The 16,631-nt window shown below is 37.8% G+C and overlaps 1 protein-coding gene across 1 annotated transcript in view; it reads left to right on the top strand.

The window, feature by feature from the left end:
• Positions 1 to 16,631, top strand: part of CPS1 (carbamoyl-phosphate synthase 1) — a 144,145-nt gene that overhangs the window by 51,181 nt on the left and 76,333 nt on the right. Inside the window, exons 14-17 of the mRNA XM_032637342.1 lie at positions 1,132 to 1,321; positions 2,323 to 2,480; positions 4,133 to 4,261; positions 15,682 to 15,826. Coding sequence (XP_032493233.1) covers positions 1,132 to 1,321; positions 2,323 to 2,480; positions 4,133 to 4,261; positions 15,682 to 15,826 — 622 coding nt within the window. The remainder of the gene's footprint in view (positions 1 to 1,131; positions 1,322 to 2,322; positions 2,481 to 4,132; positions 4,262 to 15,681; positions 15,827 to 16,631) is intronic.

Genomic DNA, 16,631 nt, shown 5'->3' with positions numbered 1-16,631 from the left:
TTATAAGACTTGGATTAGAGCCCTAATTTTGTCATTTATCAGCTGTATGATCTTTGGAAGGTCACTTAACCTTATTGAATCTCAGTTTCTTCATCTGTAAGGTGAAAATTTCTTTTATAGTCTTGCCATAAAAATCAAATAAATTAACAAAAAAGTACACTACAAGTTTTAAGGCACTATTTGAATTTAAAGTAGTATGAAATATATTTAATTTTTCATTTGGATTCACCGCACCCCCAAGGATATGTAGGGCTTTCAATGATGATTTCTATACTTTCATATGAATATTTTGTTGAGTTTTTAGAAGACTTCAAAATTGACATGCTAATAGGTAAAAAAACAAGAACCATCTGGCCGGATTTCATAATAATTATTTTACTAAATGTCGCCCTCATCCTGGTCTATAAAGCTATTATCCTTAGTAGCCTACATGAAGAATTATTTTAGGGGTCTCTCCAGATGTCAGGAATGAGATAGGGCTATGAATATCTTCACACACACACAAATTTTTATTTTTTGCCATACGGTCATTTTCTTTTTATATAATATGTATAAACAGTTGTATAATGGTCTTTGTCAAAGCACTACAGCAGGCATGAAAATCTAAAGAAAATGGAAACCAGCAGAAGGCTCTCAGTGCTCCCAGCTAGAAGGGAACACATTATCTTGCATTTAAAACGTATGCTCAATGCTGTTCTTCAATAAACGTTAGAAAAGGAAGCAGCTTTGATGCTGCCTTTTTTCCATTTTATGTTTTACTCATTCAAAAAAATTTGGAACATTTTATTCTTTTAAGGTCGACTGAGCTGTAAAATTGAGTAGTATTTGTGGACCTCCAGTCAAATTCTATAGAAAACATCTCCAGCTTTCCTTGATACCTGCAGTGGCAAGGAATTCAGGGTGATCCTCATGAGATAGCCAGCTCTTTTTGGATAGTTTTATTTTCAAGCAGTTTTCTTCCTTCCTTTTACCAAATGTTTGTCATCCTTTAACTTCCATTCACACTGGTCCCATTACTGATCTCTAGAGCCCACAGAATAACTTTTTGTTGCCTGTTAATACCCTTCATTTGAATATGATTTTTCTCTTTAGACCATATATTAAGATTCTAGATCTTTTTGTTTCTTTCAGGAAGAAAATGTCAAAACTGTCCTGATGAACCCAAACATTGCATCGGTGCAAACCAATGAAGTGGGCTTAAAGCAAGCAGATACTGTCTACTTCCTCCCCATCACCCCTCAGTTTGTCACAGAGGTTATCAAGGCAGAACGGCCAGATGGATTAATTCTAGGCATGGGTGGCCAGACAGCTCTGAACTGTGGTGAGTTCTTTTAAGTTTAATTGCAGAGTTTTGGTTCACACACTTATATATAATATTTTTTTGTTTGAATTTATTTAGCAGTTGTGCCCTGTGTGTTCATAAAAGTTTTCCGCTGTGTGAGGAAGCTTAGTAAACAGCCACCTGAAAATGTCACGTGATGAACATTACCAGTTTATTTCACAGAACAGCTGGGGGACAAAAAGAAACCTTTTGCTTTAATGCCGCATGGTGACTGAGTAGGTTTTTTGAGTCCCCCTCCTCCGTCCCAGGATACTGCTTTTCTGTTACCAGTGAAACTCTGAGAAGTATTATGAGTGAAAAAGGGGAATTAACATTGATTAAGTGCTCTGTGCTCTTATGTATCAGCCCTGTGGCATTTGACTTTCAAATATATTTTCATGTTTACATAGATCAGTCTCTCTACCATCCCTTCACGCATCTGCTGAGTCCAGTGCTCTGTCCTATTTTAAATATTTCAAACCTTCAGAATTAGATCATGAATGAGAATCTCACTGGCTAGTTTGGGTAAGCAGTTGGTGATATAATTTGTATATCAGCTATAAAAAACAGCCAAAGTTAGATGTTAAGTTAGTGGGAACACAAACGATTTTGTTAATTTTTAACCTAGATAGACACCCACATCACTGAGATTATTTACACAAGAGAAGCTCATTATAGGAATAGACCTTCCTTAGAAGGAAATGAAATATACTAAAATCTTAAGGCTCACTGTAATTCTATGATTTTTATTAATGAGAATAATAAAAATCATTTGGAGAAGGTGATAATATACATAATAGTAGCACCAGCAAAATGTTTTGCTAAAATGTCTTCAGAATTTTTCTTTCAAGATTTGTTTTACTCTAAGTGCAATTCTGTTGTGGACTCTGGTGGCTTTTTGGAGTTAAGTTTTTTTTAAAAAAAAGTTGTATTCAGATATCTATTATAGAAAACATAAGAGTTTGATATGTTAAAAATTGATTTATTTTGTTTTTCTGTAGGAGTGGAACTATTTAAGCGAGGTGTGCTCAAGGAATATGGTGTGAAAGTCCTGGGAACCTCAGTTGAATCCATTATGGCCACAGAAGATAGACAGCTGTTCTCAGACAAACTAAATGAGATTAATGAAAAGATTGCTCCAAGCTTTGCAGTGGAATCGGTAAGAAATCTTTGTTCTGGAGAAACAGGACCATTATGTGTCTTGCGTTGTAGAGAGAATGATTTGTCATGCCTAAAAATAATAAAGTATTATATTTGTATATGTTATCTTCCAGAAATGTGTTATTACTTCAGAGACACTGTGTATTAATTGTGGCATTCAATGCTAAAACATTAGGGACAGGTATTAGTAGTTTATTTTTATGAAAAGGGAAGCATAATCTCAAAGGTGATGTGGTTTATCAATGGTTGATGTGACCTGAGTATCAAATCTCCTGAATCAAAACAAAGAACCATATCGACTTGCAATGCCAAAGTAATTTTTACCTTCTTCCTGGGATCAGTCACACATTTTGTAAGTGCGAATGTCCTGCAAATGGGAAATGGTTGAATTAAAATTTTTTTTTAGGGACTTCCCTGGTGGTCCAGTGGTTGTCTCTGTGTTTCCACTGCAGGGGACACAGATTTGATCCCTGGGTGGGGAAATACGATCCTGCATGCCGTGCAGCATGACCAAAAAATAAACGAACAAATTTTTTTTTTCTTAGAATGGAATAAACATTTTACAATAAAATTATCTAGAAAAAAAAGCCACTGGATCTAATCAGTAATATTTATGACTGAGAAACCTGTGGCTTAGATGGTTAAAGAGGACAGATTGTTTTGCATTTCTCTTAATCATTTTCCATCGTATCCTGTGCCTACTGATGGGCTATTACCAGGTGCCAGGAAAAGATCAGCTTCCTGTACATCTCTTTTTGTCCCTGACTTTATTCCTGATTTCAGTCAGTGAAATGGGGGTACTGGAGACAGTTTCTGATGCAACTTCCTCAGTGTAGACATAGGCAAAACCTCTGGGATAAGGCAAGTACTGCTGGGACAACTAAAAATGGGCTATGTATGTTTTCAGAAAAGCACGCTATCAAGTATATAGCATGTTGCAAAGCTGTCAATCAGGAACAATCCCAGGATAGCTCTGCTGAACATGTGGAAAGCTCCTGCCATATATTTATTCTTTCATTGCCAGATTTAATTATGTCCTTGCTTCCTTAGGATGAGAAACAGGCATATGGGAAAGGTATAATTACATTCCCATTGGTAGTGTAATAATATTCCATGACAGAAAAATATAGCCAACATATGCTGTATTCTGTAAGTTAAAAAAAAAAAAAAAAATCCCAAGCTTCTGAGACTACTCTCTGACTGAACTTGAAAAATGAAAAATCTCTTTCTATATAATATTCCTAATGGCTTATTGCAGTAATATCAAGTTAGATTCTGTAGTAGAAAACCTTGCTTTGTTAAGAGACGAAGACTTTTAAACTGAACTTAAAAATTCAGTATAGCTCCCATTCTCAAATTAATGGCAACTATCTCACCTCTGGCCATTGTTTTATTTTTTATACTGCAAAATAAAATTTACCCCAAAGGTGTTAAAAAAAACAAGCCTTCACTGTATATTAAAAAAATTCTAAAATTTAACTTAAAATGTGTAAAATAACACTTGTTTTTCAGAAGGAGATGAGGGAATAATAGAACATTTTCATAGTCATTTTTTCCAAATAAACTGATTTACCTGAATTACCAGACTCTCTTGGTTGGTCTTTTCTACTGTCAGCTTTTAAAACTTTGAGTCCTTGTTCTTGTTGACAGATTGAGGATGCACTGAAGGCGGCAGACACCATTGGCTACCCGGTGATGATCCGTTCTGCCTATGCCCTGGGTGGGTTAGGCTCAGGCATCTGTCCTAATAGGGAGACCTTACTGGACCTCAGCACAAAGGTATGTATTTTCACAGACCAAATTCTGACCAGCCAAGAAAACTCCCTGATACAGTCTTTCAATTAGAGAAAGTTATGTGGATAGGAAATAACCTTTTCTCTGTTTATAAATCACTGCCACATCTCTAAATTGTTCTCCAAGAGGTGACACTTTTGAAAGGGAAATACAGTGCAATTACTTACACTGGAACGTAGCATTAATCCAAAGTCCATCTTTACTGTACTGTCTATTGATTTCATTGATAGACAGTCAATCCAGTTCCATCTCCCTCTGCTACAAAATCTGCTCCAAAACACCCATCTTGCTAAAATATATTTTAGTGGTTTAAAAAAAAAACAATATAATGTCCCATTTTGCCATTATCTTTTGAAACAATAAGACATGGATGACATCCGGTAAGGGAAATAAAACACATTGAGTAGTTTAGCTTTACCTCAAATTCAGGTGTTTAACATATATACAATATAAACCTCTTAGTACTATGAATGAGTGATTACTCTGCCAACTGCCACACACATATATAAGCAAAAGTGAAATCTGAGTGCTTACCATTTACATAAAAATCACTTTATTTCTGAATACTCCTTTTCTTAAGTATTAAAGGGAAGATCTTGAAAATTAAGATATGCTCCAAAAAATAAATTAGAAATTAACACAGAAATCATGCTTCATGAAATCAGCGACTTTTGCCCACACTCTGTTCCCACAGAATAGAGCAGTGCCTTGCAATACTGGGGTTCAGTAAGTGCTTGTTGAATGAATGAATATGTGTGTGGGCAAAGAGGCTTATATAACTTTCCATGTAGCAGTTATGGATGTGAAGCTGACAGAATTATTGTGATGGCTATTTTTAGGGGTGCTGAGTAAATATCAAGCAGAGTTTATACCTTTATCATTATTTACATTTTAGAGTGAAAAAGAATGAGCCCTTGAATTGTTGACATAAGATTTTGAGAACAAACAGATAAAATTAAATGTATTTTAATAACTGCAATGACAAACGTACATGTCTACAAATTGGACTGAGTTTTTCTAAAGTTGCCAAAAAAAAACCCCAAAAGGGAAACATATCTAATATAAATGTTCCCTATTTCCATCTGGACTTCTGAATCATGTATTTAAAGAAAAGACATGTTTGTGGAGGTATACATTTTTTTCCTCTAGCATATTAGATGTTCCCAATCTTTTTATTTAAAAAAATTTTTTAACATCTTTATTGGAGTATAATTGCTTTACAATGGTGTGTTAGTTTCTGCTTTATAACAAACTGAATCAGCTATACATATACATGTATCCCCATATCTCTTCCCTCTTGCGTCTCCCTCCCACCCTCCCTATCCCACCCCTCTAGGTGGTCACAAAGCACCGAGCTGATCTCCCTGTGCTATGTGGCTGCTTCCCAATAGCTATCTATTTTACATTTGGTAGTGTATATATATCAATGCCACTCTCTCACTTTGTCCCAGCTTACCCTTACCCCTCCCTGTGTCCTCAAAGCCGTTCTCTATGTCTGCATCTTTATTACTGTCCTGCCCCTAGGTTTTTCAGAAATGATTCTTTTTTTAGATTCCATATATATGTGTTACCATATGGTATTTGTTTTTCTCTTTCTGACTTACTTCACTCTGTATGACAGATTCTATGTCCATCCACCTCACTACAAATAACTCAACTTCATTTCTTTTTATGGCTGAGTAATATTTCATTGTATATATGTGCCACTTCTTCTATATCCATTCATCTGTCGATGGACACTTCCGCATCCTAGCTATTGTAAATAGAGCTGCAATGAACACTGTGGTACATGACTCTTTTTGAATTATGGTTTTCACACGGTATATGCCCCGTAGTGGGATTGCTGGGTCGTATGGTAGTCTATTTTTAGCTTTTTAAGGAACCTCCATACTGTTCTCCATAGTGGCTGCATCAGTTTACATTCCCACCAACAGTGCAAGAGGGTTCCCTTTTCTCCACACCCTCTCCAGCATTTACTGTTTGTAGATTTTTTGATGATGGCGATTCTGACTGGTGTGAGGTGATATCACATTGTAGTTTTGATTTGCATTTCTCTAATGATTGGTGATGTTGAGCATTCTTTCATGTGCATGTTGGCAATCTGTATATCTTCTTTGGAGAAATGTCTATTTAGGTCTTCTGCCAATTATTGGATTGAGTTTTTTTGTTGTTGTTATTGAGCTGCATGAGCTGCTTGTAAATTTTGGAGATTAATCCTTTTTCAGTTGCTTCATTTGCAAATATTTTCTCCCATTATGAGGGTTGTCTTTTCATCTTGTTTATGATTTCCTTTTCTGTGCAAAAGCTTTTAAGTTTCATTAGGTTCCATTTGTTTATTTTTGTTTTGATTTTCATTTCTCTAGGAGGTGGGTCAAAAAGGATCTTGCTGTGAGTTATGTCATAGAGTGTTCTGCCTATGTTTTCCTCGAAGAGTTTTATAGTATCTGGCCTTACATTTAGGTCTTTAATCAACTTTGAGTTTATTATTGTGTATGGTGTTAGGGAGTGTTCTTTTTTTTTTTTACATCTTTATTGGAGTATAATTCCTTTACAATGGTGTGTTACTTTCTGCTTTATAACAAAGTGAATCAGTTATACATATACATATGTTCCCATATCTCTTCCCTTTTGCGTCTCCCTCCCTATCCCACCCCTCTAGGTGGTCACAAACCACTGAGTTGATCTCCCTGTGCTATGCAGCTGCTTCCCACTAGCTATCTATTTTACATTTGGTAGTGTATGTATGTCCATGCCACTCTCTCACTTTGTCACAGCTTACCCTTCCCCCTCCCTATATCCTCAAGTCCATTCTCTAGTAGGTCTGTGTCTTTATTCCCATCTTACTCCTAGGTTCTTCATGACATTTTCTTTTTCTTATATTCCATATATATGTGTTAGCATATGGTATTTGTCTTTCTCTTTCTGACTTACTTCACTCTGTATGACAGACTCTAGGTCCATCCACCTCACTACAAATAACTCAATTTCGTTTCCTTTTATGGCTGAGTAATATTCCATTGTATATATGTGCCACATCTTCTTTATCCATTCATCCGATGATGGACACTTAGGTTGCTTCCATCTCCTGGCTATTGTAAATAGAGCTGCAGTGAACATTTTGGTACATGACTCTTTTTGAATTATGGTTTTCTCAGGGTATATGCCCAGTGGTGGGATTGCTGGGTCATATGGTAGTTCTATTTGTAGTTTTTTAAGGAACCTCCATACTGTTCTCCATAGTGGCTGTACCAATTCACATTCCCATCAGCAGTGCAAGAGTGTTCCCTTTTCTCCACACCCTCTCCAGCATTTATTCTTTCTAGACTTTTTGATGATGGCCATTCTTATGGTGTGAGATGATATCTCATTGTAGTTTTGATTTGCATTTCTCTAATGATTAATGATGTTGAGCATTCTTTCATGTGTTTGTTGGCAATCTGTATACCTTCTTTGGAGAAATGTCTAGTTAGGTCTTCTGCCCATTTTTGGATTGGGTTGTTTGTTTTTTTGTTATTGAGCTGCATGAGCTGCTTGTAAATTTTGGAGATTAATCCTTTGTCAGTTGCTTCATTTGCAAATATTTTCTCCCATTCTGAGGGTTGTCTTTTGGTCTTGTTTATGGTTTCCATTGCTGTGCAAAAGCTTTTAAGTTTCATTAGGTCCCATTTGTTTATTTTTGTTTTTATTTCCATTTCTCTAGGAGGTGGGTCAAAAAGGATCTTGCTGTGAGTTATGTCATAGAGTGTTCTGCCTATGTTTTCCTCTAAGAGTTTATAGTGTCTGGCCTTACATTTAGGTCTTTAATCCTTTTTGAGTTTATTTTTGTGTATGGTGTTAGGGACTGTTCTAATTTCATTCTTTTATATGTAGCTGTCCAGTTTTCCCAGCACCACTTATTGAAAAGGCTGTCTTTTCTCCATTCTATATTCTTGCCTCCTTTATCAAAAATAAGGGGACCATATGTGCATGGGTTTATCTCTGGGCTTTCTATCCTGTTCCATTCATCTCTTTCTGGTTTTGTGCCAGTACCATACTGTCCTGATTACTGTAGCTTTGTAGTGTAGTGTGAAGTCAGGCAGCCTGATTCCTCCAGGTCCGTTTTTCTTTCTCAAGATTACTTTGGCTATTCGGGGTCTTTTGTGTTTCAGTACAAATTGTGAAATTTTTTGTTCTGATTCTGTGAAGAATGCCATTGATAATTTGATAGGAATTGCATTGAATCTGTAGATTGCTTTGTGTTATATAGTCATTTTCACAATGTTGATTCTTCCAGTCCAAGAACAGAGTATATCTCTCCATCTGTTTGTATCATCTTTAATTTCTTTCATCAGTGTCTTATAGTTTTCTGCATACAGGTCTTTTGTCTCCTTAGGTAGGTTTATTCCTAGGTATTTTATTCTTCTTGTTGCAATGGTAAATGGGAGTGTTTCCTTCATTTCTCTTTCAGATTATTCATCATTAGTGTATAGGAATGCAAGAGGTTTCTGTGCATTAATTTTTTATCCTTCTACTCTACCAAATTCATTGATTAGCTCTAGTAGTTTTCTGGTAGAGTCTTTAGGATTCTCTATGTATAGTGTCATGTCATCTGCAAACAGTGACAGCTTTACTTGTTCTTTTCCGATTTGGATTCCTTTTATTTGTTTTTCTTCTCTGATTGCTGTGGCTAAAACTTCCAAAGCTATGTTGAATAATAGTGGTGAGTGTGGGCAACCTTGTCTTGTTCCTGACCGCAGTGGAAATGGTTTCAGTTTTTCAGCATTGAGAATGATGTTGGCTCTGGATTTGTCATATATGGCCTTTATTATGTTGAGATAAATTCCCTCTATGCCTGCTTTCTGGAGTGTTTTTATCGTATGGATCTTGAATTTTGTCGAAAGCTTTTTCTGCATCTACTGAAATGATCATATGGTTTTTATACTTCAGTTTCTTAATACGATGTATCACATTGATTGATTTGCATATTTTGAAGAATCCTTGCATCCCTGGATAAACCCAATTTGGTCATGGTGTATGATCCTTTCAATGTGTTGTTGGATTCTGTTTGCTAGTATTTTGTTGAGGATTTTTGCATCTATGTTCATCAGTGATGTTGGCCTGTAGTTTTCTTTCTTTGAGACATCCTTGTCTGGTTTTGGTATCAGGGTGATGGTGGCCTCATAGAATGATTTGGGGAGAGTTCCTCCCTCTGCTATATTTTGGAAGAGTTTGGGAAGGATAGTTGTTACTCTTCTCTAAATATTTGATAGAATTTGCCTGTGAAGCCGTCTGGTCCTGAGCTTTTGTTTCTTGGAAGATTTTTAATCACAGTCTCAATTTCAGTGCTTGTGATTGGTCTGTTTATATTTTCTATTTCTTCCTGGTTCAGTCTCAGAAAGTTGTGCTTTTCTAAGTATTTGTCCATTTCTTCCAGGTTGTCCATTTTATTGGCATATAGTTGCTTGTAGTAATGTCTCATGATCCTTTGTATTTCTGCAGGGTCAGTTGTTACTTCTTCTTTATCATTTCTAATTCTATTGATTTGAGTCATTTCCCTTTTTTTCTTGATGAGTCTGGCTAATGGTTTATCAATTTTGTTTAATTTCTCAAAGAACCAGCTGTTAGTTTTATTGATCTTTGCTGTCATTTGCTTCATTTATTTTTCATTTATTTCTGATCTTATCTTTATGATTTCTTTCGTTCTGCTAACTTTGGGGTTTTGTTGTTCTTCTTTCTCTAATCGCTTTAGGTGTAAGGTTAGTTTGTTTATTTGAGGTGTTTCTTGTTTCTTGAGGTAAGATTGTATTGCTATATACTTCCCTCTTAGAAGTGCTTTTGCTGCATCCCATAGGTTTTGGGTCATTGTGTTTTTATTGTCATTTGTTTCTAGGTTGGTTTTTTTTTTTTTTTGCGGTATGTGGGCTTCTCACTGTTGTGGCCTCTCCCGTTACGGAGCACAGGCTCCAGACACGCAGGCTCAACAGCCATGGCTCACGGGCCCAGCTGCTCCGCATCATGTGGGATCTTCCCGGACCGGGGCATGCACCCGTGTCCCCTGCTTCAGTAGGTGGACTCTCAACCACTGCACCACCAGGGAAGTCCTAGGTATTTTTTGATTTTCTCTTTGATTTCTTTAGTGATCTCTTGGTTACTAAGTAGTGTACTTTTTAGCCACCATGTATTTCTATTTTTTACAGATTTTTTCCTGTAATTGATATCTAGTCTCATAGCATTGTGGTCAGAAAAGATACCTGATACAATTTCAATTTTCTTAAATTTACCAAGGCTTGATTTGTGACCCAAGATATGATCTATCCTGGAGAATGTTCCATGAGCACTTGAGAAGAAAGTGTATTCTGTTATTTTTGGATGGAATGTCCTATAAATATCAATTCTTTCTTGTTTAATTTATCATTTAAAGCTTGTGTTGCCTTATTTAATTTAATTTTGGACGACCTGTCCATTGGTGAAAGTGGGGTGTTAAAGTCTCCTATGATCTTGTTAGTAACTCCTATGATCGTGTTACTGTCGATTTCCCCTTTTTTGGCTGTTAGCATTTTCCTTATGTGTTGAGGTGCTCCTCCATTTGGTGCATAAATATTTAAAATAGTTATATCTTCTTGGATTGATCCCTTGAGCATTATGTAGTGTCCTTGTTGTCTCTTATAATAGTCTTTAGTTTAATGTCTATTTTGCCTGATATGAAAATTGCTACCCCAGCTTTCTTTTGATTTCCACTTGCTTGGAGTATCTTCTTCCATCCCCTCACTTTCAGTCTCTTTGTGTCCCTAGGTCTGAAGTAGGCCTCTTGTAGACAGCATATATACGGGTCTTGTTTTTGCATCCATTCAGCCAGTCTATGTCTTTTGATTGGAGCATTTAATCCATTTACTTTTAAGGTAGTTATCGATATGTATGTTCCTATTACCATTTTCTTAATTTTTTGGGGTTCGTTATTGTAGGTCTTTTTCTTCTCTTGTGTTTCCTGCCTAGAGAAGTTCCTTTAGCATTCTTGTAAAGTTGGTTTGCTGGTGCTGAATTCGCTTAGCTTTTGCTTGTCTGTATAGGTTTTTATTTCTCCGTCGAATCTCAGTAAGCTCCTTGCTAGGTAGAGTAATCTTGGTTGTTGGTTTTTCCCTTTCATCACTTTAAATATGTCCTGCCACTCATTTCTTGCAGAGTTTCTGCTGAAAGATCAGCTGTTAACCTTATGGGGATTCCCTTGTATGTTATTCGTTGCTTTTCCCTGCTGCTTTTAATATTTTTTCTTTGTATTTAATTTTTGATAGTTTGATTAATATATGTCTTGGTGTATTTCTCCTTGGATTTTTCCTGTATGGGACTCTCTGCAGTTCCTGGACTTGATTAACTATTTCCTCTTCCATATTAGGGAAGTTTTTAGCTGTGATCTCTTCAAATATTTTCTCAGTCCATTCCTTTTTCTCTTCTTCTTCTGGAATCCCTATAATTTGAATGTTGGTGTGTTTAATGTTGTCCCAGAGGTCTCTGAGACTGTTCTCAGTTCTTTTCATTCTTTTTTCTTTATTCTGCTCTGCAGTAGTTATTTCCACCATTTTATCTTCCAGGTCACTTATCTGTTCTTCTGCCTCAGTTATTCTGCTATTGATTCCTTCTGGAGAATTTTTAATTTCATTTATTGTGTTGTTCATCATGTTTGTTTGCTCTTTAGTTCTTCTAGGTCCTTGTTAAACGTTTCTTGTATTTTCTCCATTCTATTTCCAAGATTTTGGATCATCTTTACTATCATTACTCTGAATTCTTTTTCAGGTAGACTACCTCTTTCCTCTTCATTTGTTAGGTCTGGTGGGTTTTTATCTTTCTCCTTCATCTGCTTTGTGTTTCTCTGTCTTCTCATTTTTTTTATCTTACTGTTTTTGGGGTCTCCTTTTCGCAGGCTGCCGGTTCATAGTTCCTGTTGTTTTTGGTGCTTGCTCCCAGATGCTAAGGTTGGTTCGGTGGGTTGTGTAGGCTTCCTGGTGTATGGGACTAGTGCCTGTGATCTGGTGAATAAGTTGGGATCTTGTGTTTCTCGTGGGCAGGTCTGCGTCCTTTCGTGTGTTTTGTGGTGTCTTTGACCTTATGATTTTAGGCAGCCTCTCTTCTAATGGGTTAGGTTGCGTTCCTGTCTTGCTAGTTGTTTGGCATAGGGTGTGCAGCACTGTAGCTTGCTGGTCGTTGAGTGGAGCTGGGTCTTAGCGTTGAGATGGAGATATTTTGGCGAACTGCCACTGTTTGATATTATGTGGAGCTGGGACATCTCTTGTGGACCAATGTCCTGAACTCGACTCTCCCACCTCAGAGCACAGTTCTGACACCCAGCTGGAGCACCAAGACCCAGTCCTCCACACAGCTCAGAAGAAAAGGGAGAGAAAATGAAAGAAAGAAAGAAAAAAACCAACAAAATAAAGTTAAAATAAAAAATACTTTTTTAAAGTAATAAAAAAGGAAAAAAAGAAAGAAAGAGGAGAGCAACCAAACCAAAAAACAAATCCACCAAAAATAACAAGTACTAAATTTATACTAAAAAAAACAAAAGCAGACAGAACCCTAGGACAAATGGTAAAAGCAAAGCTATAGGAACAAAGTCACACAAAGAAGCATACACATACACACTCACAAAAAGAGACAAAGGAAAAATATATATATATATATCGTTGCTCCTGAAGTCCACTGCCTCAGTTTCATGATGATTCGTTGTCTATTCATGTATTCCACAGATTCAGGGTACATCAAGTTGATTGTGGATATTTAATCCGCTGCTTTTGAGGCTGCTGGGAGATTTCCCTTCCTCTTTGTTCCCACAGCTCCAGGGGCTCAGCTTTGGATTTTGCCCCACCTCTGCATGCAGGTCGCCAGAGGGCGTCTGTTCTTCGCTCAGATAGTACAGGGTTAAAGGAGCAGCTGATTTGGGGGCTCTGGCTCACTCAGGCCGGGGGCAGGGAGGGGTACGGAATGCAGGGTGAGCCTGTGCAGGCAGAGGCTGGTGTGACATTGCATCAGCCTGAGGCACACCGTGTGTTCTCCCGGGGAAGTTGTCCCTGGATCCCGGGACCCTGGCAGTGGCGGGCTGCACAGGCTCCTGGGTGGGGAGGTGTGGAGAGTGACCTGTGCCACACAGGCTTCTTGGTGGCTGCAGAAGCAGCCTTGGTGTCTCATGCCCATCTCTGGTGTCTGCGCTGATAGCCACGGCTCGCGCCTGTCTCTAGAGCTCGTTTAGGTGGTGCTCTGAATCCCCTCTCCTCACGCACCCCAAAACAATGGTCTCTTGCCTCTTAGGCAGGTCCAGACTTTTTCCTGGACTCCCTCCCGGCTAGCTGTGGCACACTAGCCCCCTTCAGGCCGTGTGAACACAATCCTCTCCCTGGGGTCTGATCTCCGAAGCCCCAGCCTCAGCTCCCAGCCCTGCCCGCCCCGGCGGGTGAGCAGACAAGCCTCTCGGGCTGGTGAGTGCTGGTCAGCACCGATCCTCTGTGTGGGAATCTCTCCGCTTTGCCCTCTGCACCCCTGTTGCTGCGTTCTCCTCCATCGCTCCCAAGCTTCCCCCTCGCCAGCCCCTGTCTCTTCCAGTGAAGGGGTTTCCTAGTGTGTGGAAACCTTCCCTCCTTCACAGCTCCCTCCCACTGGTGCAGGTCCCGTCCCTATTCTTTTGTCTCTGTTTTTTCTTTTGCCCTACCCAGATACTTGGGGAGTTTCTTGCCTTTTGGGAGGTCTGAGGTCTTCTGCCATAATTCAGTAGGTGTTCTGTAGGAGCTGTTCCACATGTATATGTATTTCTGATGTATTTGTGGGGAGGAAGGTGATCTCCGCGTCTTACTCTTACGCCATCTTGTATGTCTCCCCCGCCACAATGTTTTTAATATTAACAACCTCATTATTACTGTCAGTCGTGACCAATGTATACTTATTCTCAATTAAAAATGTATTTTTTTTACAGTATAAAAAGCATTCTAAACACTCAGTCGTATAAAAATATTTACAATGAAGACAACTTTGGAATGGGATATTTTTAAATTATTTATATTCCTCTAAAATAGTTAGTAAGCCATTGAATGGTTTTCTTTGTTGAAACCCTAGCTTTTCATTTGAGAATAATGTATTGTTATATCCCAAGCTACCGCTTACTCTCTTGGGATTATATTTAGCATTATTAGAAACTGCATTAACCTGATCTAGGTCCCTAAATTAATCTTTGTATAAAATCAGAGGCTTGAAAGAGAAAGAAGAAGCTGAGGCAACAGGTGAAGATGATCTCAATAGTCCTTGTGTCCAGTCTACTCCATTAGAATGCAAAAGCCTTCCTCAGATTCATCTCCTTTGTTTCCCAGATTTTTTTTTTTTATTAGCAGGCTATCCTAATGACAAATAAATCATTATTAAATTGTTCACACTGGCTACAGAGTTTCCTAACCACTTTGAAAACCTCACCATGGGTAGCTGTGGGGACAAATGTGTTACATTTTGAAGTGCACATGCTGGAGCCTGTAGTGTTTGCTGAGGTTAAAAAAACAGTGTTGAGACACATCACGAAATAACTTACATTGAGTTATTATTTCATTATGCTACCTGCTAATAATTTGAAAAAATTCAAATTACTTTCCCCAGTTGCTTTCTCTTACTTTCATTGCCATAAAAAATCAAATTTATTATGAGACAAAGGGACATTTCTGTCTTGGATTTTCAGCCACTAAATGTCCTAAGGTTGGAGACCATCTTTTTCAGATTTTGGGTTCAGCATTCTACCCACCAGGGGGTACAGAGTAAATAAGGAATGATAATTATACTAATTCATATCTGTTTAATCAGGCAGGCATGATATACGATTCAGTATTTAAGCACTTAGGCAGTGATTACCCATAATAATAGTCGTGTATGGTTCTTTTAATTCCCAAGTTTCATATGCCATCTTGGCTAACTGTTTACAACCATCATCATCTCCTTTCTTCTCCTCATCAACATCAACTGACTTTTATTGTGTGTGTTCTTTACAAAGCACCCTCAGCTATTTTAGAGAAAGACAGAATCTTTAGACTTATTTTTCCATATTTATTTGCACTTATCACATCTCTGCTTTCACAGAAGCCTAGCTGCAAAAATAATTTCATTTCCCTTTGCCTGATTGCTCAATTATTTTCTCTTTTTCCTAAATTAGTTTGATTTAATGTCATATCAGCACTTTGAATGGCAAGCCTCAATAATGTAAATCAAGCATATTCACTGCAGAATGCTATTCCTAGTACCTCACTGATTTTCCGACACATTGTGCCTTCTGCAGCATAGAGGAGGGTGGAGACTAGGCTTGGGACTTCAGTGCAGACCAGGATTTAGGCCAGGGCGCTTTGTCAAATAGCCACGTTAATGCTAGTGCCTTTCCTTACTCTTCGATGTCTTTTGTCACCAATTTCCAGGCCTTTGCTATGACCAACCAGATTCTGGTGGAGAGGTCAGTGACAGGTTGGAAAGAAATAGAATATGAAGTGGTCCGAGATGCTGATGACAACTGTGTCACTGTCTGTAACATGGAAAATGTTGATGCCATGGGCGTTCATACAGGTAGGCAAGGAATCTTCAAGCATTATGGTAATGGCTTCAGCTTATATCTCTGGTGGCTCATAGCAGTCTTTATTAAGTCGCTTTCTTTAAATTACTATTCTAAGCATACACATTAGTGATAAAATTTTACATATATATAATATTTTACAGCATTGAAAATACTCTCATATTTAATTTGATCTTCACAAAAACCCTCTGAAGTAGGGCAGATATTATTATCCTGATTTCATTTGAGGAAGGGGTAAAATATAAGCAATGCTGTGAAGGTAAAATCTGTAAGACTTGGTGTTGAGAAGTAAGGCATGAGGTTAAGAAGGCTTGAAGCAGACTGGGTGTTACTCACCAAGTGAATGAGAAAATAGCCACAGTCAATAGAAACAGGTGAAATAAATAGGTTTCTCAGGAAGGGAAGCTGGTTAGACTAGAGGGCAAAGCTGATGACTTAGGATTTAGAAATGCTAAAGTTTAAAAGTGGGCGGAAATCTCAAGAAGAGGAGAATGTAGAGCTGGAACTCAGGAAAGAGGATAGAAATAAAGAAGTTGATGCAAGGTCATTGGAAGTCTTTGTATAAAGAAAATAGTGGAAGCTGGAAGCATAGACTGAGTATTCAAGGGCATAGGTGTAGAAGGAAAGAGAATAGGGTCAAGGACCATACCCTGGGAAACATTTAGATTTATAGGGCAGAAGAAAAAGGACGGATTGGTGTTGAAAAAAAGGAAGGGAATGATAGTTACCTTATAAGCCAACGCACAAAAATATTTTATAAAAGAGCTTTGGTTTTGACTGTAGCAAATACTATGAAAG

Source organism: Phocoena sinus, chromosome 7, assembly GCF_008692025.1.
Source record: "Phocoena sinus isolate mPhoSin1 chromosome 7, mPhoSin1.pri, whole genome shotgun sequence".
NCBI classification, from domain to species: domain Eukaryota; kingdom Metazoa; phylum Chordata; class Mammalia; order Artiodactyla; family Phocoenidae; genus Phocoena; species Phocoena sinus.
Note: the sequence above shows the minus strand (reverse complement) of the source record. Positions and strands in the feature narration are given on the sequence as shown.